Raw genomic sequence first — 23,995 nt, 5'->3', positions numbered from 1 at the left:
TTCCTTTTTTGGGGGTGACTTTATGCATAACGCTCCTGTGACCATTCTCGTGTGAGCTTTTACATGTCTGTATGCTTCATTCCTGTTAGGTATATGCCTTGGGAGTAGAATGGCTGAGTCATAAAGTAACTCTGTTTACTTTTGAGGCACTTCCAGAGTATTTTCCAAGGCAGTTACGCGTTTTACATTCCCACCAGCAATGTTTGAGGATTCCGGTTACTGCACATCCTCACCAACATCTGTTATTGTTCGTCTTTTTTATGATAGCCGTTCTAGTGGGTAGGAAGTATCTTACTGTGATTTTAATTTGCATTTCTGTAAGGCTAAAGATGTTGAGCATCTTTTCATGTGCTTATTGGCCCTTTGTGTATCTTCTTTATAGAAATATCTATTCAAATCCTTTGCCCAATTTTCAATTGGGTTATTTGTCTTTTTATTTTTGAGGTGTGTTTTTTATGTGTTCTGGACACTGGACCCATATCAGACATATGACGGGCAGGGATTTTCTCCCATCTGTGGGTTGTCTTTTCACTTTTTTTTTTTCTCTAAATAATCTCTATACTCTATGTGGGGCTTGAACTCCTAACCCCGAGATCAGGGGTCGCATGTCCCTCTGATCCTGGCTCAGTCTTTTCATGTTCTTAATGGTGTCCTTTGGAGCACAAAGTATTTTAATTTGGATGGAAGTTTATTTTTTGTCACTTGAGACTTGGTGTCATATCTAAGAAACCATTGCCTAATCCAGGGTCACAAAGATTGACGCATATATTTTCTTTTTAAGATGTATAGTCTTAACACTTAAATTTATATCTCTGAAAAATTTTGACTAATTTTTGTATATGATGTGAGTTAGGGGTTAGGAGTTCAAATTCATTCTTTTTCATGTGAAGACCCACTATTCAAGGTCTTTTGTGGTTCCATACAAACTTTACTATTATTTCCTCAAGTCCTGTGAAAAATGCCATTGGTATTTTGATAGGGATTGCATTAAATGTTTAGATTGCTTTGGATAGTATAGGCATTTTAACAATATTAATTCTTCCAATCCATGAGCATGGAATATCGTCCCATTTGTGTCATCTTCAATTTCTTTTCGTCAATGTTTTACAGTGTTCAGAGTACAGATTTTTCTTGTTAAGATTTTTCTTAACTCCTTGGTTAAGTTTATTCCTGGATATTTTGTTCTTTTTGGTATAATTATAAATGGGATTATTTTCTTAATTTCTCTATCTGCTACTTTATTAGTGTATAGAAATGCAATCAACTTATGTGTATTAATTTTGTATCCTGCAACTTTACTGACTTTATTTTTTACTTCTAATAGTTTATTGTTGGAGTCTTTAAGGTTTTATATATATAGTATCATGTTATCTGCAAATAGTGACAGTTTAACTTTTTCCTTACTAATTTGGATGCCTTTTCTTTCTTTCTCTTTCTTCTTTTCTTTCTTTCTTTCTTTCTTTCTTTCTTTCTTTCTTTCTTTCTTTCTTTTTCTTTCTTTCTTTTGTCTGATTGCTGTTGGTAGAACCTCTAGCACTATGTTGAATAAAAGTGGTGAGAACAGACATCCTTGTTTTGCTCCTGATCTTAGAGGAAAAACTCGCATTTTTTTTTTTTTTTTTTTTTTTTACCATTGAGTAGGATGTTAGCTGTGGTTTTTTTCTTTTCTTTTTTTTTTTTTTTTATATGGCCTTTATTTTTTTTTTTTTTTTAAATTTTTTTTTTTTTCAATGTTTATTTATTTTGGGACAGAGAGAGACAGAGCATGAACGGGGGAGGGGCAGAGAGAGAGGGAGACATAGAATCGGAAACAGGCTCCAGGCTCCGAGCCATCAGCCCAGAGCCTGACGCGGGGCTCGAACTCACGGACCGCGAGATCGTGACCTGGCTGAAGTCGGACGCTTAACCGACTGCGCCACCCAGGCGCCCCAATATGGCCTTTATTATGTTGAGGTGTGTTCCCTCTAAACCCACTTTATTGAGAGCTTTTATCATGAATGAGTATTGGATTTTATCAGATGCTTTTCTTTCATCCATTGAGATGATCATATGATTTTAATCCTTCATTTTGTTGATGTGGCATATCACATTGATTCATGAATGTGAACCATCCTTGCACCCCCAGAATAAATCCCACTTGATCATGGTGGTTGACCCTTTGAATGTATATTTTTAAAAATTTTTTTAATGTTTATTTATTTCTGAGACGCAGAGAGACAGAGCATGAGTGGGGGAGGGGCAGAGAGAGAGGGAGACACAGAATCCGAAGCAGGCTCCAGGCTCTGAGCTGTCAGCACAGAGCCCGACGCGGGGCTTGAACTCACAAACCGTGAGATCATGACCTGAGCAGAAGTCGGTTGCTCAACTGACTGAGCCACCCAGGCGCCCCTCAATGTATTTTTTTAATTTTACTTTTGAGAATGAGAGAGAGAGTGAGGGAGAGAGAGAGAGAATGGGCAAGGGACACAGAGGTGAAGAGAGAATCTTAAACAAGGTCCTTGCTCAGTGTGGAGCCTGACACAGCTCTTGATCCCACAAACCCATGATCCACAATCAGGATCATGACTTGAACCGAAATCAAGAGTTGGATGCTCAACCAACTGAGCCACACAGGCGCCCCTCAATGTATTTTTGAATGCAACTTGCTCCTATTTGGGGGGAATTTTTGCATCTATGTTCATCAGGGATATTAGCCTATAGTTTTCTTTTTATGTAGTGTCTTTGTCTGATTTTGGTATCAGGACTCATATTTGGAAGCTTTCCTTCCTCTTCTGTTTTTTGGAATATTTTGAGGAGAATAGACATTAACTCTTTAAATGTTTAGTAGAATTCACCTGTGAATCTATCTGGTCCTAGACTTTTGTTTATTCAGAGATTTTTTAAATTTTGTTATTACTGATTAAATTTTGTTCCTAGTAATCTGTTCAGATTTTCTATTTCTTCCTGATTCAGTTTTGGAAAATTATATGTTTCTAGGAATTGATGCATTTCTTCTAGGTTGTCCAATTTTTTGGCATATGATTTTTTGAGTAGTCTCCTATAATCCTTTTTATTTTTGTCATGTCTATTGTTTCTTCTCCTCTTTCATTTCTGATTTATTTGTTTGTGTCTTCTCTCTTTTTTTCTTGATGAGTCTGGTTAAAGGTTCATCAATGTTTTATTTATCTTTTCAAAGTAATAGTTCTCGGTTTCACTGATCCTTTCTTTTTTCTTTCTTTCTCTCTTTCTTTTTTGTCTCTCATTTATTTCTATTTCAATCTTTATTATTTCCTTCCTTCTACTAAACTTGGACTTTGTTCTTCTTTTTCTAGTTCCTTTAGGTGTAAGATTAGGTTGTTTATTTGAGATTTTGTGTTTGTGTGTTTCTTGAGGTGGACCTGTACTGCTGTAAATTTCTGTCTTAAAACTGCTTTCATTGTGTCCTCAAAATTTTGGACCATAGTGTTTTCATTTTCATTTGTCTCCACGTATTTTTTTTATTTCCTCTTTGATTTTTTTAAATTGACCTGTTGACTGTTTAGCAACGTGTTGTTTAGCCTCCATTTGTGTTTTTTTCTAGCACATTCTTATGATTCTTTTAATTTCATACCATTGTGGTCAGAAAAGATGCATGATATGATTTCAATCTTCTTAAATTTATTGAGAGATGCCTTCTTAAATTTATTGAGAATGTTCCATAGGCTCTTGAAAGGAATGCATAGTGTTGTTTTGGATAGAATGTTCTGTATATATCTGTTAAGTCCATCTGGTCTAATATGTAATTCAAAGACACTGTTTCCTTATTGATTTTATGCCTGGATGATCTATCCATTGATGTGAGTGAGGTGTTAAAGTTCTCTACTATTATTGTACTACTGTTAATTTCTCCCTTTATGTCTGCTAATGTTTTCTTTATGTATTTAAGCTCCAATTTCTGGTGTATAGATATTTACAGCCATTATATACTCTTGGTGGATTGACCACTTTGTCTTTATGTAATGCCCTTCTTTATCTCTACTTACAATCTTTGTTTTAAAGTCTATTTTGTCTGTTATAACTATTGCTATCCTGGCTTTTTTTCTTCTCTCATTTCTATTTGCATGGTGTATCTTTCTCTATCCTTTCACTTTCAGTCTGTGTAAGCATTTAAGTCTGAAGTAAGTCTCTTGTAGGCAGCATATAGGTAGCTCTTTTTTTTTTTTTTTTAATCTAGCTGCCACTCTTTGTCTTTGGATTTGAAAACTTAGACCATTTACATTGAAAGTAATTATTGATAAGTATGTACTTATTTCCATTTTGTTGTTTTCTGGTTATTTTTGTAGTTATTCTCTCTCTTCCTCTCAAACTGTCTTTCCCTGTGATTGATGACTCTCTGTAGTGTTATGCCTGAATTCTTTTTCTCTATTTTTTGTGTATTCATCATAGGTTTTGAGTTTGTGGTTACCCTGAGGTTCATATATAGGACCCTAAGTTTTTAGCAGTTTATAGTAAATTGATTGAAATTTGAACACATTCTAAAAGAACTTCTTTTTTACTCTCCTCCACATCTTATGTATATGCTGTCATATATTTTGTATCTTCTTATTCATAATTGTCTTACTTCTAATTATAACCTTTTTTCCCCTACTTAACAAAGCCCCTTTAACATTTATTTAAGCTGGTTTGGTGGTGATAAACTTTAACTATTGTTTGTCTGGGTAACTTTTTTTTTTAAGTTTATTTATTTGGGGGAGAGGGGAGGGAGGATCAGAAAAAAAGAGAGAGAGAGAGAGAGAGAGAGAGAGAGAGAGAGAGAGAGAGAATCCCAAGCAGGCTCCACACTGTTAGCTCAGAGCCTGATGTGGGGTCTATCTCACAAACCATGAGACCAAGACCTGAGCCAAAATCAGGAGTCAGATACTAACTGACTATGCCACCCAGGCACCCCTGTTTAGGAAATTCTTTATCTCTCCTTCAATTCTGAGTGATAACCTTGGCAGGTAGCATATTCTTGGTTGTAGATTTTTTTACTTTCAGCTTTTTTATTTCAGGAGTGAATATATGCCACTCCTTTCTGGCCTGCAAAGTTTTTGTTGCAGAATCAGCTGATAGCCTATGGGGTTTCCCTTGTATGTAACTAGTTGCTTCTCTCTTGCTGCTTTTAAAATCTCTCTTTATCTTTAACCTTTGACATTTAATTATTTTATTATGTGTTGGTGATATGGACCTCCTTAAGTCATCTTGTTTGGAGCTCTCTGTGGTTCCTGAATCTGGATGTTTGTTTCCTTTCTCCAGTTAAGGAATTTTTCAGCTATTATTTCTTCAAATAAATTTCTTCCCCTTTCTTCTTCTGAGACCCCTATAATGTGAATGTTTGCTTGCTTGATGTTATTCAAGAGATCCCTTAACCTATCCTCTTTTTGTTTTAAGTTTATTTTACTTATTTTGAGAGAGAGAGAGAGTGAGCAGGGGAGGGGCAGAGAGAGAGGGGTGGGGAGAGAGAGAGGATCCCAAGCGGGCTGTCAGCACAGAGCCTGACATGGGGCTTAAACTCATGAACTGTGAGATCATGACCTGATCCAAAATCCAGAGTCAGTTGCTTAACTGACTGAGTTACCCAGGTACCCTATCCTCTTTAAAAATAGATTATTTTTTCTTTGGCTGTTCAGCTAGGGAGATTTCCATTACCCTATCTTCCAGATTGCTGATATATTCTTCTGTATTCTCTAATCTACTGTTGATTTCCTTCTAATGTATTTTTCATTTTAGTTATTGTATGCTTCAAATCTGATTGGTTCTCTTTATGTTTTCTATCTCTTTGTTGAAGTTCTCACTGAGTCTACTCTTCTTTCCAGTCTGGTGAGCATACTTTAAACTCTGTAGCAGGCATATTGCTTATCTCCATTTCATATAGTTCTTTTTCTGGGTTTTTGTCTTGTTCATTCATTCAGAGCATATTCCTCTGTTTCCTCATTTTGCTGTACTGTCTGTGTTTGTTTCTATGAATTAGATGGAACAGCTACTTCTCCTAAACTTGCAGGAATGGTTTGTATATGGTCATCTTCTGTGTAGACTGTATGTGGCTGGTGCCTTTGGCTGGCTGGCTGGAACTGTGTCTGCATGGGCTCGGGTCCCAGTGCACTCCATGCTGTGGCTACCCTGGTGGGATGGCTGGAGCAGAAGTGAGTGTGGGCCTGGGTGGTCCCAGGACTCTGTGTAGAAGGTGCCCCAGCAGGACAGCTGAAGCTGAAGTGAGCTCAAGCCAGTGGGTCCTGGGGTCCTTCACACAGAGTGCCCTGGCAGGGCAGCTGGAGCCACAGGAGGGCATGGCCCAAGGGGCCAGTGGCACCTCATGTCGGAAGTGTCCCAGTGGGATGTCTGGAACTGAGGTGAGGCATGTGCTGCACAGGATCAGCCTGGGAGGATACCTGAAGCAGAAGTAGGTGAAAGCTAGGGTGTCCTGAGGTGTTCAGTGAAGAGTGTGCCCTATTGGGGTGATCAAAATGGAGGCCGGCATGGGCCAGGTTGTCCCAGGATATCCTGTACAGAGGGCTCCCTGGTGGGGTGGCTGGAGCCGAGGTGAGGGGTGGGCTTGGGGTCTCAGGGTGCTCCATGCAGGAGGTGTTTTGGCAGGGCAGCTGGAGCTAAAGTGAACACGGGCTGGGGGTTCCCAGGGTGCTCCATGCATGGGACATCTTAGCAAGGCAGCTGGAGCCAAAGTAGGCATTAGCTAAGAGGTCCCAGAGTGCTCTGTGTCAGGGGTCCCCTAGCAAGCTGTCTGGAGCTGAAGTGGTGTGGGCCTGGAATTTTCCAAGGAGGTGCTTTGTGCCTGTGTCACCTTGGCATGATGGTTGGAGCCATAGTGAGTGCTGGACCAGGGGTGTCCCAGTGTGTGTCATGCTGGGGCCATCTTTGTGTGACAGCTGGGGTTGGGAGGCTAGGAGCCTGGGGCTCACTGAGGTGGTAGGCTGGCTATGGCGCCTGGACCTTGTTCCCGTCCACATTATCAAGTTGGATGGGGAACATAACTGTGGCGCTCACCAGCCCTTTCAACCTGGAGAGTTCTAGCAGGTCCCCCTGCTGTCTGTTAGAGTTCTAGGACTGGCTCTTTTATATTTGGTTCCTCTTTTAAACTGTGGCTTTTCTGTGCCCCACGGTGTCTGAGGCTGGTGTGGGCCAGGGGCATGGGGCTTGTTGACATGACAGGCTGGCCATGGAGCCTGGACCCTGTCCTATCTGCACCATCCAGGTAGAAGGGGAAGGTGAACCATGGTGCTCCCCAGCCCCTCTGACCCAGCAAAAGCTTTACCTGTTCCCTCACTGCCTAGCGAGATTCTAGACCTAGCTCCTTTACACCCTAGCTGCTCTTTTAAACTGTGGCTTCTCCTCCGTGCCCCAGCGTGTCTGGGGCTGGTATGGGCCCAGGACCCAGTGGGCCCAGGCTCGCTGGGGTGGCAGGCCAACCAGGGGTTTGGAACCCTGCTCCCATCCACATCCCCACCATGGTGGAGGGGGAGCACAGACTATGCTACCCAGAGAGTTCCAACAGCTCTCTCACCGCTGGGCAAGTTTCCAGGGCCAGTTCCTCCACATTCCAGTTGCTTTTCCAACCTTCAGCTTTCCCTCCAAGCCCCAGGGCATCTGGACCTGGTGTGGGCCAGTGACCCGGACCTTGCAGGGGTATCGGCTACTCTGTCTGTCCTGCCTCTCCATGTCGTCTCCCCATCCTCTGTTGTACAGAAGCTGCTCAGTCAGCCCTCAGCTCCCCCTAGGGCAGAATTGCTGTATAAATAGATGTAGACCTGGTGCCTCCATGGAGGAGGTGAGCCCAGGGTCTTCCCATGTCACCATCTTGGACTGGAACCTCCTCTAGTGTTTCCTATAAAGCATTTCTTCTGACAGCCTTTCTGTTTCTTCTTCTTCTTCTTTTTCTGAAACTATATTATTTCATTTTCATTTTTTGAAGGTCATTTTTTGTTTTGGTTTGTGTTACTGAGTACAAAATTTGGGGTTGCCAGTATTTTTTTCTTTCAGCACTCTAAGATGTCATCTGGTTATCTTCTGACGTCTATAGTTTCTGTTGAAAAGTTATTTATCCGTCTTATTGTTGTGCCTTTGGAGGTAATAAGGTGTGCTTTTTATTGGTAGCAATTTGACTATGATGTGTCTTAGTGTGGCTTTCTTTGTATCTGTCCTGCTTAGGATTTAAAGAACTTATTGAATCTATCAATTATGTCTTTCATCAGGTACGGAGTCTTGGGAATTATTTTTTCAAATACTGTTTTTTCCCATTCTGTCTCTACTCTCACTCTAGGCCTACAGTTATAGGTGTGTTAGACCTTTTGAGCATCTCCTGCATGTCTCTAATATAATCTTTAAAAAAAAAATTTTAATGTGTTTATTTTTGGGAGAGAGGGACAAACAGATCATGAACAGAGAGGGGCAGAGAGAGAGAGAGACACACACACAGACTCTGAAGCAGGCTCCAGGCTCCGAGCGGTCAGCACAGAGCCCAACGTGGGGCTCGAACCTGCAAGCCATGAGATCATGGCATGAGCCAAAGTCAGACGCTTAACTCAGACTGAGCAACCCAGGCGCCCCTCTAATATAATCTTTTCAATTAAAAATTTCTGGGGGCGCCTGGGTGGCGCAGTCGGTTGAGCGTCGGACTTCAGCCAGGTCACGATCTCGCGGTCCGGGAGTTCGAGCCCCGCGTCAGGTTCTGGGCTGATGGCTCAGAGCCTGGAGCCTGTTTCCGATTCTGTGTCTCCCTCTCTCTCTGCCCCTCCCCCGTTCATGCTCTGTCTCTCTCTGTCCCAAAAATAAATAAAAAACGTTGAAAAAAAAATTTAAAAAAAAATAAAAATTTCTGTTTGGATAATACAGGTAATTTCTTTTAACCTGACTCAAATTCACTAATTCTGTAAGCTGCAATTCTTAGACAGGAGAGGGTCAAAAATACACAAACAGCAACAAACAAAAAATATGGAAGATCGGCTGAAACTTTGACCTAGCTATGGGTACAGGGTAGAAAATATTAACAATACCTAGCAATTGATAGGTAATCAAAACAAGAACCAAACACACACACACACACACACACACACACACACACCAAATAATTAGCTATTTGTATATTTGATAATAAAACAAGTTTTTACATATGTTCTTCTCTATTGCTGCATCATTATTCGAATTCCCTTTCCTCTCATTAAATCCCAGTGGAAGAGCCATCAGATGTTATTAAAACAGGAGTCCTCATATCTCTGTGGAACCTCCTGGCCATCACAATGTTACTAATAGTGGCAGTCAGATATTCATGCTCAAATTTCCCCATGAAAAAGATGGTTTAAAAATTAACCTTCCCCAGCGGAACTACTAGAGGACCTAGCACTGGATTGTTTTCATCTCTATTTCTCTGCCATTTCTAGTTTCTCCCTAGAAATAGTTGGGTAACCACACAGCTCTTTGCAAAAGTACATTTCTAGCTTGATACATATATTTAATATATTTTAAGTGGGGATTGCTTCTTTAATGATTATTATTTTTTAGAAGTTTATTTGGAGAGAGAGCAGGGGAGGGTCAGAGAGAGGGAGAGAAAGACAGAATCCCAAGCAGGCTCTGCACTGTCAGCGCAGAGCCCCACATGGGGCTTGAAATCACAAACCGCAAGATCATGACCTGAGCTGAAATCAAGAGTTGGACGCTCAACCGACTGAACCACCCAGGTGCTCTCTTTCATTTTTTTTTAAATGTTTATTTATTTTTGAGATGGGGGCCGGCTGAGAGAGAGAGGGAAACACAGAATCTGAAGCAGGCTCTAGGCTCTGAGCTGTGAGCACAGCGCCCGACAAGGGGCTCGAACCTACAAGCCATGAGATCATGACCTGAGCCAAAGTCAGATGCTTAACCCACTGAGCCACCCAGGCACCCCAACTTTAATTATTTTTAATTTAAGTTTGAAAATTGAGTTGGTTTCATGATATTGTTACCCACCAATATTTTACACAGAGTCCATCTGTTTGAAAGAGAAAAAGCAGAGCGGAAAGCAGGCCTTTTGGAGGAAAAGTTAGCAGGTGTTAATGGATTCACCCATCATATGAATATGAAAGGACAAGAAGATTCCTTGGATAGTTTCATGATGAAGGTGAGAATAAATATTGATTTTTCAAGAAACAGGATTTGCAAGACCTCGTGTTACTCTGAGAGATAATTGGCAAATGTTTAGTAGGTTGTTGGTCTGCTTCTGATCCTGGGGGGATGGGAAATGGGGGGGCATGGGGATGTGGGCGGGGAATCAAAGGAAGCTGTGCAGTATGGTTGACCGAAAGCCTTTCCGAGATACAGAGAGTAATCACAAGGTGGATCTAAGGCCTCTGTGATAGAACCCTAAAAGGGATTGGAGCTGAGCAAGACCTGGGAGGAAGCGGTGGTGGTAAGAGAATGAAATGTCGGTGTCATACATTTCTGGTGTGGGTTACCTCCTGCTGCTGCCAGCAGCTGGATTTTGGGCTCTGAATGTGTGTTGAAGGGCGGTGTAAGCAAAAGTCATTGAAACCGAGGCACAGAAATCACAAAGCTAAACTGGCAGATCATCTGCATTTGACCTTGAAATCTAGAATTATGGCATGAGTTGGGTTTAGAAGGAAGAGATGAGCCTGGTCACTAGTAGAACGCAATTCACCGGATGAGTAGAGGTTTTATAGAAGAATGTTGGAGGGTGGGAGCCAGGGAAGAAATACAAGCATTTTTTTTTTTTTTTTAGCCCTGACTATTTATAATGGAAGCAGGATGATTACAGGAGTACAAGGGAAAGGTTGGGGGAAAGAGGTGTGACTTCTTTCATTTATACATCTATACATCTACATAGTCAAAGTTGTTGTTACTAAGTGATGTTATAGAACCATGATGAAGTCTTTGTAGAAATATCTGTTGCCCTCCCAACTTTTCATTAAGTGTCTTAGCATTCATTGATGGTCCTTGCCTGAATCAGTTATTTCATTAGATAGAAAATGATGATTTTTAAATTTCTATCATTCCTTCTACATTTATTAGCTCAGAATTTTCTCTTTTTTTTTGTTTTACATTTTTAATGTTTATTATTTATTTTTGAGAGAGAGAGGGGCAGAGCACGAGTGGGGTAGGGACAGAGAAAGAGGGAGACACAGAATCTGAAGCAGCTCCAGGCTCTGAGCTGTCAGCACAGAGCCCAATGCAGGGCTCGAACCCACAAACTGAGATCATGACCTGAGCTGAAACCAAGAGTCAGATGCTTAACCAACTGAGCCACCCAGGTACCCCCCAGAATTTTCTATTAAGAGTTTAACTTCATAACTGAGGCTATTTGGTTAGCTGCTTCTCTAAGCTAAATTTCCTGTGTTCTCAAAACAATTTCTTCGTACAGTCATTTTAATACCTGTTGATATTCCAGTTTGCTCTTTTGAGCATGCCCTCGTCTGTCTTATGACTCCATAACTCTTTATGTCTTTGGAGGACCTTTCTCCTGATGTCTTGTATTATGACTATATTTATATTTCAAGAAAACAAAAGGAAGTCAATGTCTCCATATTAAATTCCAAATGGGAAGTTTCACGTGTGTTGGCACGTTTAGGATATAGGGGAAGCTATCCTGACCAAAAACTTGGAGAGAGACAACATTTTTCACTCTGAAGGACCAAAAGATGGGCAGAAAATTTGGGATAAATGTCAGCAAGATTCAATCCATAAGGAAAAACAAAAATATGAGTTGGACAGACCTTTGTCTCCTTCCGGCTGGGAAACAAAAACTGTGCGATGTTACTGTCAGAAATTCCTCAGTCGGTTGGCTACTCTTCTGAGCAACAGTGTTGTCCCCACACTAGCCACGGAGGAAGCTGTGAAAGAGAGGGTTCAGGAAGTTGGTGCAAATGAGCAATCTTGGAAGTCTGTTAAGTGTATTGACAGACAAGCCACCCTTTCAGATTTGTTTCTTTTAACATGTGGATTTTTTTATATTAGCGATTTAGTAAATTCTGTGGCTCTGAATTTTAATTTTGATTTCATTTTTATTACTACAATATAAAAGGGAAGAGGATGTCCATTATGACAGCAGAGGTAGTATAGTGTATTTGTGAAAAGTAGAGAGCCCCAGTATGAATCCCAGCTCAGCCATTGCCAGCTGTGTGCTCTTGGGCCGGTTCCTTATCCTCTCTGTATCTCGGTTTCATTTGTAAAATTTGGTGGAGGGGGGTGGGGTGGGGGCTGGGAGGGCACAGTTCCTGTCTCACAGAGTGGTAAGGATTAAATGGATTAATACATGATAAATGCTTACTACAGTTCAGTGGAAGGTCAACGAATGCTAGCTTAAAGATAGTGGTATGGTGGGGTGCCTGGGTGGCTCAGTCGGTCAAACGTCCCACTTCCTCTCAGGTCATGATCTCGCGGTTCGTGGGTTCAAGCCCTGTGTCAGGCTCTGTGCTGACAGCTCGGAGCCTGGAGCCTGCTTCGGATTTTGTGTCTCCCTCTTTCTCTGCGCCTCACCTGCTCTCTCTCTCTCAAAAATAAATAAAAATTAAAAAAAAAATAGTGGTATGGTGAAGATATATATGTGTCCATCATGACTAAATACTGGTCAGTTCAGTCAATGGGGTAAAATACATTGTCAAGTCAGTCATTTGTTTGAATATACTGGCCGAGTCTATCAAAAGATTGAACCAGCAAGTTTAAGTGGCTATATATCTCCTTGTCATGTCCACATAATTTTAGTAAAATTTCATGCCTCTTCGCCCTAAAATTCAAAGTTAGATACTGCTTAAATTCAGTGTGTCAATAAAATCTGCTCAGTCTGTTTGTTGGAGAGTTCCAATTTTTTCTTTTACTTTTTGCTTAAAATTCATTACACAATTTTATTTCTCAATGCTAACTAAAATGTCTGATTTTGTATATCACACCTTTCAATTTCTTTTTCTAAAACCAGCTTCTACATGTCAAATCTTAGAAGTCTTCCCCATTCACCTATTTAGTAATGTAATGTCAGCACAATGTCAGTGTCAGTAGACCTCACACATAGTTTTTAATTGAAACAGAGGTCACAGACCATCAGGAGCTTTGTCTGTCCTTTTCTCCCCACAGAAGACAGCAGGTCTGCAGCAGGAAATCCAGATGCTCACCAAACGGCTGGAGCAGCTATGTGGCCACTCTGAAGAAGCCGTTGGAGAATTCTCCCAAATGGAAGAAAGGCAGAGGGAACAAAAAAGACCCTTGAAACGTATGGAAGGAAACACTGCTATTAATGACTTTTTTCAAGAGAGATTAGAATTGAACAGGAAAAAAGTAAGAATTTCTATATATAAAGCATTTCTTTGACAATGAAAATGATCGTATTTTATGGTATCATCTAACGTTTAAAGCTGTTGATACTTAATATTAGAAAAGGGAGGAAAATTTGCTACAAACTTTTAAACCTTCTGTTTTTATCAAAAATCCTCTCCTTGGAAAGCCTGGGCAGCTTAATGGATTGGGGATCTGACTTCAGTTCAGGTCATGGTCTCATGGTTCGTGGGTTCCAGCCTCGTGTCGGGCTCTGTGCTGACAGCTCAGAGCCTGGAGCCTGCTTCAGATTCTGTGCCTCCCTCTCTCTCTCTGGCCCTCTCTTGCTTGTGCCCTCTCTCTCTCTCTCTCAAAAATAAATAAACATTAAAAAAAATCCTCTCCAGGGGCGCCTGGGTGGCTCAGTCGGTTGGGCGGCCGACTTCGGCTCAGGTCATGATCTCGCAGTCCGTGAGTTCGAGCCCCGCGTCGGGCTCTGTGCTGACAGCTCGGAGCCTGGAGCCTGTTTCAGATTGTGTGTCTCCCTCTCTCTGACCCTCCCCCGTTCATGCTCTGTCTCTCTCTGTCTCAAAAACAAATAAACATTAAAAAAAATTAAAAAAAAAATCTGCTCCTCTTTCCATGTCTCTCATTTCTCTAAGATGCACACATTTGGTATTTATTATGAGGGCATTTGTTAATGTATTTCTTAATGTGCTTTAAAAAGCCGATTCGAAGGAAAGGAGCTCAAGGGAATGACTGTACAGGTGGAGCCTCAGGCACTGTGTTCCCCAGAATGTCAGGACACGAACTGTCAGTGTCCCGACACAAACTGTGAGATCATGATCTGAGCCAAAATCAGGAGTCAGATGTTCAACTGACTGAGCCACCCAGGCACCCGTAAAATGCTATATTAAATTTTAAGAATATTCAATTAACATATGCTTTCTGTAACTCTTGAAACCAAGTGAAAAGTTTTTAAGAAAACAATAATAATTTCCCCCAACCTTCTTTCTGCCTATTTTACCCCAGTAAACAGCAGTATATATATCTTCTACAACTATTGCCATGGTTATGGAAATAGTCAAGTACATGTATGTAGGTACTTTTTATCAAACTGGGACTGTGTGGGGGCACCTGGGTGGCTCAGTAGGTTAAGCACCCGATTCTTGGTTTCGACTCAGGTCACCATCTCAAGCCCTGTGTCGGGTTCTGTGCTGACAATACGTGGGATTCTCTCTCTCCCTCTCTCTGTCCTTCCCCTGCTTGCACCCTCTCTCTCTTTCAAAATAAATAAACTGGAAAAAAAAAACTGGGACTATGCTAGTGAAATACTGTTCTTACACAGTAAAAAGTAAGTACCTCATGGTTTGTCCTTAGGTTAAAAGAATGGATTTAACTCATTCCTTTAATAGCTGCATAGTATTCCACAGAGTATATATAACTTATTTATTTGATTAGTTCCCTACTGATGGACTACTAAATTATTTCCACCTTTTATGCCATTACAAATAATGTAGCAATAAATATATTTCTACATATGTCTTTCCACATTGGTGCTTTCTCCCCCTAGGCAATTGAGTTCTAGATATGAAATTATAGGATCACAGTGTATGAGTATTTTAAATTTTAATAGCCACTGCCAAAATACCACCTTCCAAAAAGCAAGAGTTTCACTTTCCAAATAGAAATGCCTGAGTGCCTGCTTCTTCTTCACAGCCTAGCCAGCATTGGATGATGTCATTCTTTGAGAGAGAGAGAGTTGGGTTAAAATAGTATAGTTATAACATTTACCTGATTACTAGTAAGGCTGAGCACCTTGTTTTTTGTTTGTTTGTTTGTTTGTTTGTTGGCTTCTTGTATTCCTTTGCTTCCCTACTCCTCACAATTTGGACCTCATATGCAGAAGGTTGAGTTAATCAAACTCTGTGATTCATAACACACTATCTTGGACCATGGAAGAGCTTTCTCTTATTTATTTACTCCTTTTAAGTCTATTTTCCCATTCCCTCTTCCAAAAGAGATCAATCTAATGTGTTTAATGTGTATCTTTTTGTCTATACTATGTGGGGGTTAGGGGTGCTGACACCTTCCCCATGTAGTTGAAAGGTCCCGTGTATAATTTTCGACTACCTCAGAACTTAACTACTAATAGCCTACTGTTGACCAGAAGCCTTGCTGATTACATAAAGAGTCAACACATATTTTGTATGCCATATTTATGTATATGGTATTCTTATGATAAAGTAAGCTAGAGAAAAGAAAATGTTAAAAAAAAGTCATAAGAGAGAATACATTCTTCCTAAATTTTCCTATTTTGGGGGGTATAAAGTGTTGTTAATTTAATTTGCATTTCTCTAATTAGTGAGTTGGAGCATTTCTTTTATCTTTTTTAGTCTTTTGGCTTTTTAGTCTTTGCCTGGATGTTTCCTTCACCCATTTGCCGATTTGGGTTCCTGTCTCTTCTTGTTAATTTCCAAAACCGTGTGCATGCCTTCCTCACCCTGCTCGGGCTGTTACCCTCCACGGCAGGTCACCTCTCCACCCGGGCTCTCCTTTCACCCTGGTCAGGCTCTGAGCCCCTCTGCAGGGCAGCCCATCTCTGTGTCCACTTCTGTCAGCCCGCTTGGGTCATCAGCTTTTCTCTTCTCATTCTGGCGCCTACCTTGTCTTGCCCATCTACCAGCATGAGGACTGTATTGTCCAGAGAGGAAAAGAAAGGAAAGGGAGAATAAGAAGAGAAGGAATAAGAACACCTGCTTTATGTTTAACCTTTCAAATATCCTGATAAAAGTGCTTAAACTATAATTTTTCTGTCAAGAGGTACTTTAGCTTTGTGCCACAAATATTGACATGGACTGTTTTCCTTATTTTTCATTTTAAACATAGTAATACATTTTTAGGTTTCCAGATGCATAGGATTTAAGATTTTTGTCTTTTATTACAACATGCTGGAAGTACCTGATCCTTGAGAATTTATTGAGACTTCTTACATGGCTTAATACTGGATTGATTTTGGTAACTGTTCCACGTGTGCTTGTAAAGAATGTGTTCTCTGTTTGTTGGGCATAAAGTTCCATAGATAGTTAATGCTCATATGATTCATATGGTTCAAATTGTCAGTATCTTTGATTTTTTTTCCCTTGATTCGGAAAAAGTATGCCAAATTCTCCAAGTATAATTCATTTTATTTATTTATTTATTTATTTATTTATTTACTTACTTACTTACTTATTTATTTTGAGGGGCAGGGGCAGAGAGAGGGAGAGAGAGAATTCCAAGCAGGCTCTGCACTGTCAACGTGGAGACTGACACAGGGCTCAAACCCATGAACCATGAGATCATGACCTGAGCTGAAACCAAGAGTCGGATACTTAACTGAATGAGCCACCCAGGTGCCCCTTTACTAGGGTTTTTTGTTTTCTGGTCATGATTGCATATTATTGTTTTTTAGAAAAAAATGTATTTCTTTCAGATTTTCAACTTTTTGCCACTGAATTATAAAATATTCTTTTAGAATTATTTTCATATAATCGCCTCTCGGCCTTTTGGCTAAGATCAAGTGTAGAATTATTTTCATATTTTCTGTATCTATGCATTCTGTATGTTTTTCCTGCCTAATATTATGTATTTTTTACTTTCTCTCTTTTCTCTTTAACCAGGCTTGCTTGGGGCATCTATTTTATTCTTCCAAAGAACGGTTGGGTTTGTTTTTTTTTTTAATACAAATGTTATTATCTTTTGATTTATATATAGTGAAAATATATGGTATTTTTATTCGATTTTTATCCTCTCTTTTTTTCTGGTACTAATTTTATAAAGTATAGATTATTAGAAAGAATATAATTAAAATCACAGTAATCCTAGCACTGTAAGATAAGCAGTGTTAAGGGGCGCCTGGGTCGCGCAATCGGTTAAGCGTCCGACTTCAGCCAGGTCACCATCTCGCGGTCCGTGAGTTCGAGCCCCGCGTCGGGCTCTGGGCTGATGGCTCAGAGCCTGAAGCCTGTTTCCGATTCTGTGTCTCCCTCTCTCTCTGCCCCTCCCCCGTTCGTGCTCTGTCTCTCTCTGTCCCAAAAATAAATAAACATTGAAAAAAAAATTAAAAAAAAAAAAAGATAAGCAGTGTTAAAATATAGGTATAATTCTAATATTTTTCCATAGAGAGGCACCTGAGTGGTTCAGTCGGTTAAGCATCTGGTTCTTGATTTCGGCTCAGGTCATGATCTTGCAATTCATGAGATCGAGCCCCAGGTCTGGTTCTGAGCTGACAGCACGGAGCCTACCTGGGATTCTCTCTCTCTCTCTTGCTTGCTGCCCCTTCCCCACTCATGCTCTGTCTGTCTCTCTCAAAATAAACAAATAAATACTTAAAAAGAATATTTTTCTATACCTATGTTAACATAATTGATAGGCAGAGTTTTTCTTAATCCTCCTTCCTTCATTTAGTTGTAGCATTAATATTTTCTTTTAGTAAATATTTTTGAAGCTTGAATTCTAGGGAATGTATAATCAATAATATGTAATTTTTTGGCATTTGCACTGTTACTACTTTTTTGTGTTATAAATAATGTAAAGAATATATTTGCATAAGAATCTTTACTAAATATTTTCTTATAATACATTCCTTGAAAAGCTGATCTCCTCTGTTACCATCCAATGTTTATGAAATTGTCTACTTACCTGTGCCCTTGTTAGCACTGAGCCACCCCTTTTATTGTCATACTTTATTTTCCAGATTATTTTAATAATGCATATTTATGGTGAAAAAAATTTACTTACATAAGTATTACTGTCTGCAGTTTGTTAGACTAGAGTAGATGTGGTATGCTAGTGTGGAACACCACCTTAAAGCACAACTTCTTTATTTCAATACTGTTGATTTCTGCAAAGGAAAACTCTGGGATTAAGAATTCATGGATAGCAGAACATGGCAAGATATCCAAACAGCTAGAGAAAGACAATGAGCAACAAACACTGTTGAATATTCAGCAGAATTTGCAGAATGCTACAACTCAAAGATTAGAGGAGAAAATTCAGAAACTTCAGAAACAGCTGAGTGATTTGAAATTGTCAAATAAAAGTATGAAAACTCAACTGACAAGAGTAAACGTCCTCAAGGTAAGTAAAGGAAGTGAGCTTTCAAAGATTCACTTAAGCTTTGGTCTTGTTACTATTTTAGCTGCATGTTTCTCATTGAATTAAAAAGCATTAAAATTATTTTATATACACACATAAGAGTATATATTGGATAATAAAATTAGATGCATGCAAATCTACCACTTATCTTAAGAATGAGAGCATTATCGGGGAGCCTGGGTGGCTCAGTCGGTTGAGCATCCAACTTCGGCTCAGGTCATGATCTCGCGGTTCGTGAGTTCGAGCCCTGCATCAGGCTCTGTGCTGACAGCTCAGAGCCTGGAGCCTGTTTCAGATTTTGTGTCTCCTTCTCTCTCTGCCCACCCCTGCTGGTGCTCTCTCTCTCTCTGTCTTTCAAAAATGAATAAACATTAAAAAAAATTTAAAGAACAAGAGCATTATCAACTCCACTGAAGCCATCATGTATTCTCTTCCCTACTTCTCAAAGGTAACTGGTATTCTAAATGTTGGGATTCTAAAACCCTTGCTTTTTTTTTTAATTTTTATATATTTTTTAACGTTTATTTTTGAGAAAGGGAGAGACACAGCATGAACAGGGGAGGGTCAGAGAGAGGGAGACACAGAATCTGAAGCAGGCTCCAGGCTCTGAGCTGTCAGCACAGAGCCCGATGCGGGGCTCGAACTCACGGACTGAGAGACCATGACCTGAGCCAAAGTCAGCCACTTAACTGACTGAGCCACCCAGGCGCCCCAGAACCCTTGCTTTTTAAGTTTTATTTTGGTCTTTCTTATTGGGGTAATAGTTAAAAGTTTTACTCACTTTGGGGGCTCCTCTTTGGATCTTCTCCATACCAAGCTTCGCTGTACTATTTCAAGCATACGTTTGATTCCTTAAACCAAAGGTGCACTAAATACTTAGGGATCAATGTGTTTTTTTTCCCATTCTATCACAATATTTATCTTACTGCAAAGCCAGTTATTGTCTGTATTTCTGAATTTGGCTAGCAGAGGCTGTAAGACTTTTGAAGGCATGGATGGAATACTTGTTAAACGTCTTTAAATCCCAAGTGTCTAATTGATACAGGTGCTCAGTGACTGTTGGTTATTGATGAGTTTGACGGTTAAGAAATGTTCTCTTAATTCATAAATTATGGAATTTTCTTTCTTTTCCGTATATCAGGTCAAAAAAAACAAAACAAAACAAGAAGAAGAAGGAAAAGAAGCATGGGTTATACCATGCATCTTGTCTATTACTTAGAAAAGATCTAATCACAGCCATCTCCCTTCCCCCAACCTTATACCCTCACAGGACAAAACAATTGAAAAGCTCAGGCAATCTTTAACAAAAGCTGAACTAACGCAAGGGAAGACAGTTATGAAAACAGACAACTTGAAAACTACGTCAGACTCTGCCAAGACAGAGGAAAGAGGAGACAAAGAGAAAGTCCATCAGATGTTAGACGCCATCAGTCCTGAGCGCTACACAGCAAAGAGCACGCTTGATAAAGTATCAGGACAACAAGAGGTTTGTTTTATTACTTTAGTAAGATTCTTTAAGTCGAAGTGATCAACACCCATCTCAACGTAGACTCTAGGCCAGACAAAAAGGACGTTGTTGGCTTATGGAATCAAAGGTGAGTTAAACAGCCAGACCTCTGAGGGGGCCCCAGGATCAGCGCCTGGAGCCTCATACAGCTCTTTTCACCATCTCTGCTTGGCTTCGCCATGTATGTCAGCTTGCTTGATATTTAGAGATTCTGTGACAGGAGAGAGAATCCCAAGAAAGTGTCTTATAAGCCCAGCTTAGATCAAATGCCTATTCCCGGTAAATCCTCTGTGGCAAAGGAGGGGATATAGGATTATCTTATGTTAGGTTTGCATACACATCCTCCGATTAACCGGTGACAAGGAGGAAAACGATGTGAGAGATTGGGAGTTCAGGGGAACCCACGTGTCTGGGGCTGAGTCACTTTTAGGAAAAGAGGGTCGTGCTTCTAAATTTGCTTAGATTTCCACGGCATTTACAGAGCACATGTTTTCGGAGAATTTTTTAAAGGCTAACTGGTAATTTTGGGCTATTGTGAGATTATATGCCGCCTGTCCATTATTAGTTCTTACAAAATATGTAGAACTTTAGAGATTACCTTAAGAAATTCTTAAAACACAAAATCATGATATGATTTGGCTTTTTCTCATTTTAAACTTCTGCTTATGTATATTCTTGTTTTTATTCTTCTCGATGTTCCTTATCATATTTTCAGTCAGATCTCTTCTACTTTGGGTACTCTGTAGCTTACTCCTTATCTCTGAGATGACTTTGTCATGTTCTTCCCTGACTTCAACTTGACCTCACATCTTATTTATGAGATATCTTGGATATCTTTTTTTGTCCATTTGTATTCTGAATACTGTATTTCTGATTCAAAACAAAGGTTCCCCCCACCCCCCGTCTGCAAATCCTTGTTTGATATTTAATCCATACTGGGTATTGTGTCAAACATGTTTCTTTTGCTTCATGGGAGTTCTTTGTGGGGGGGGGGGGGGGGGGGGTCGGGGCAGAGTTTCATCACCTGACTAGTTTGGAGGAGGCTATTTTCTTCTTAAGGAAATTTGGATGGGGGCACCTGGGTGGCTCAGTCGGTTAAGCGTCCGACTTGGGCTCAGGCCATGATCTCACGGATTCGTGGGTTTGAGCCCCGCATCGGGCTCTGTGCTGACAGCTTGGAACCTGGAGCCTGCTTCAGATTCTGTGTTTCCCTCTCTCTCTGTCCCTACCCCACTGGCGCTCTGTCTCTCAAAAATAAATAAACGTTAAAAACTTTTCAATACAAAAAGAAATTTGGATGGATAGTATTTGCCATTTATCTATTCACTTTAAAATCCTTTTAATTGTCCTGCCCTCTCAATTTTAGGTGTTTCTACTTTACGTAGTTACAGGGCAGGGTTTACTTACTTAGTTTCTTTTTTTAAAAAAAATTTTTTTTCAACGTTTATTTATTTTTGGGACAGAGAGAGACAGAGCATGAACGGGGGAGGGGCAGAGAGAGAGGGAGACACAGAATCGGAAACAGGCTCCAGGCTCCGAGCCATCAGCCCAGAGCCTGACGCGGGGTTCGAACTCACGGACCGTGAGATCATGACCTGGCTGAAGTCGGACGCTTAACCGACTGCGCCACCCAGGCGCCCCTTAGTTTCTTAACTCAATACTACCCTCTTGTGTTGGTACAGTAAGTGCAGTTTCTAAAGTTTAACACCTCAAGTCTTTTACGTTGAGGTGTGGGGGGGGTTTATGTGATGTCTGATTCTGCAGTACATCTTGTTTATAGAAATCACTCATTTCCCACTGTTTGCTTTTCTCTTTTCCTTTATCTCTAAACCTCCAAGGAACACCTTACCCTTCCAAGTATCTCTTTCTCCCCTCAGAAACCCTGTCCTTTACAACTGCCCGTTTCGGCTAATGTGTTTCCAAGGCCCTCTCTTTTCCCTCTCACTTGCCAGGGTTCTGACCCACTAGGTCTTGGACTTCTCAGTATTTCCTCATTTATGCATTGTCCTATTTCTGGGCCGCCCCTGGAGGCCAGCTGCATCCTTCAGCCTGGGCTCATGATTTATGGGTGATTAGAGCTGCTTTCCTTATAAGGGAGGAGGGGTGGAGACAGATGGATTTCGGGGACTGCTATTACCATACAACAAGTCTGAAATCAAAAAAGGAATCACCTTAGAGATGAAAAGCAGCAATAAAATTAGGTTTAGTCTATAAAGTGTAAAAATAAAACCTTAGGAGCGCTTGGGTGGCTCAGTCGGTAAAGCATCCAACTCTTGATCTCAGAGTCATGAGTTCAAGGCCCATGTTAGGCTCTGTGCTGGGGGTGAAAAAGACTTAAAAATAAAAAGAAAAATCTTAAAATGAAAAGGACATTTTCTTTTTTTTTCTTTTTTTTTTTAGCGTTTATTTATTTTTGAGACAGAGAGAGACAAGGCATGAACGGGGGAGGGTCAGAGAGAGGGAGACACAGAATCTGAAACAGGCTCGAGGCTCTGAGCTGTCAGCACAGAGCCGGACGCAGGGCTCAAACTCACGGACCGCGAGATCATGACCTGGGCCGAAGTTGGCCGCTCAACCGACTGAGCCACCCAGGCGCCCCTGAAAAGGACATTTTAAATAAAGAGTTCTTGTAATAGAAGAGACCACTTTTCTTTCTTTCTTTTTTAAATGTTTTTATTTTATTTTAAATTTTTTTTCAACGTTTTTATTTATTTTTTTGGGACAGAGAGAGACAGAGCATGAACGCGGGAGGGGCAGAGAGAGACGGAGACACAGAATCGGAAACAGGCTCCAGGCTCTGAGCCATCAGCCCAGAGCCCGACCCGGGGCTCGAATTCACGGACCGCGAGATCGTGACCTGGCTGAAGTTGGATGCTTAAACGACTGCGCCACCCAGGCGCCCCAGTTTTTATTTATTTTTGAGAGAGAGAGAGCAGAAGAGGAGCAGAGAGAGAGGGAGACAGAGGATCCAAAGTGGGCTCCGTGCTGAGAGTGGGAGAGCCCCATGTGGGGCTTGAACTCATAAACCATAAGATCATGACCTGTGCCAGTCTGACGCTTAACCCACTGAGCCACCCAGGCACTCCAAAAGAGACCATTTTTCTATCTTAAAAATACAATTTGAATGTAGAATGTTACATTTCATAGAGAAATGTTTAATAAGACTACATTTCTGATACCGATTTTATTGTACATAATATGTAGGTGACTGAAACTAATGGTATGACTTGATGTTTTGGGTGGTTTTTTGTAGCTCACTGATTTTCGAGAAACTATTATGAAGATGTTGGGATTTAACATGAGAACAGCAGACAAGGAAATCATCAATCACCTAAGGCTTATTATACAAGATTATAAAGCATCTGACAAATCAAAGGTTGCTTCTCACTCTGAGACTGGACAGGATAATGAATAAAAAAGTTCTGTCCTTTTCATTACTTCCGACAAGAACTCAGTAGATACGGGCATCTCCTGTAGCATCTTGAATGCAGCTATGTTATGAATAAAATGCACTGGGAATTTCTCACCTTTGATATTTGGCATTTAACTTTTCTTTGTCATTGTCGTGTTCTACACATTTATTTATGGTCTAGTCTAGATTGTTACTTGCAATATACAATATCTAATTATATTTATTATTAATTGTATTTTAAGCAGGGTATTAATCAGGACTTGTGTTCTTAGTTGTAATATTTATATTTATAGTTAACAGCCTATTTATTTCTAGAGTGAACAATTTCCTGGGTATACCCGCTTACAAATCCAGGTACAGTTGTGTTCTATACTTTGAATCTGTCTTATCCATTTGATTAACTGAGAGTGTGAAAATCAGATACGAAACGTTGAATGGTAAAAAAAGTCATTAAGAATACTTACTTTTTAAAGGTTTTTAAATTTTTTTTCAACGTTTATTTTTGGGACAGAAAGAGACAGAGCATGAACGCGGGAGGGGCAGAGAGAGAGGGAGACACAGAATCGGAAACAGGCTCCAGGCTCTGAGCCATCAGCCCAGAGCCCGACGCGGGGCTCGAACTCACGGACCGTGAGATCGTGACCTGGCTGAAGTCGGACGCTTAACTGACTGCGCCACCCAGGCGCCCCTAA

General features: G+C 40.5%; 1 protein-coding gene across 3 annotated transcripts in view; it reads left to right on the top strand.

Annotated features, from left to right (window-relative positions):
- LOC122469205 (coiled-coil domain-containing protein 170-like) overlaps window positions 1-23,424 on the top strand; it is a 40,859-nt gene extending 17,435 nt beyond the window's left edge. For 2 of the 3 annotated variants that reach the window (XM_043556333.1, XM_043556335.1), the window contains 5 exons: window positions 9,970-10,105; window positions 13,069-13,269; window positions 18,127-18,366; window positions 19,655-19,870; window positions 23,145-23,424. In XM_043556333.1, the coding sequence (XP_043412268.1) occupies window positions 9,970-10,105; window positions 13,069-13,269; window positions 18,127-18,366; window positions 19,655-19,870; window positions 23,145-23,306 (955 nt within the window). In that variant the 3' untranslated portion in view covers window positions 23,307-23,424. The remainder of the gene's footprint in view (window positions 1-9,969; window positions 10,106-13,068; window positions 13,270-18,126; window positions 18,367-19,654; window positions 19,871-23,144) is intronic. The other variant, XM_043556334.1, reaches the window with a different exon arrangement.
- Window positions 23,425-23,995: the final 571 nt, after the last annotated feature.

The sequence above is a fragment of the Prionailurus bengalensis genome, chromosome B3 (genome assembly GCF_016509475.1).
Source record: "Prionailurus bengalensis isolate Pbe53 chromosome B3, Fcat_Pben_1.1_paternal_pri, whole genome shotgun sequence".
In the NCBI taxonomy this organism is placed as follows: Eukaryota; Metazoa; Chordata; class Mammalia; order Carnivora; family Felidae; genus Prionailurus; species Prionailurus bengalensis.
Note: the sequence above shows the minus strand (reverse complement) of the source record. Positions and strands in the feature narration are given on the sequence as shown.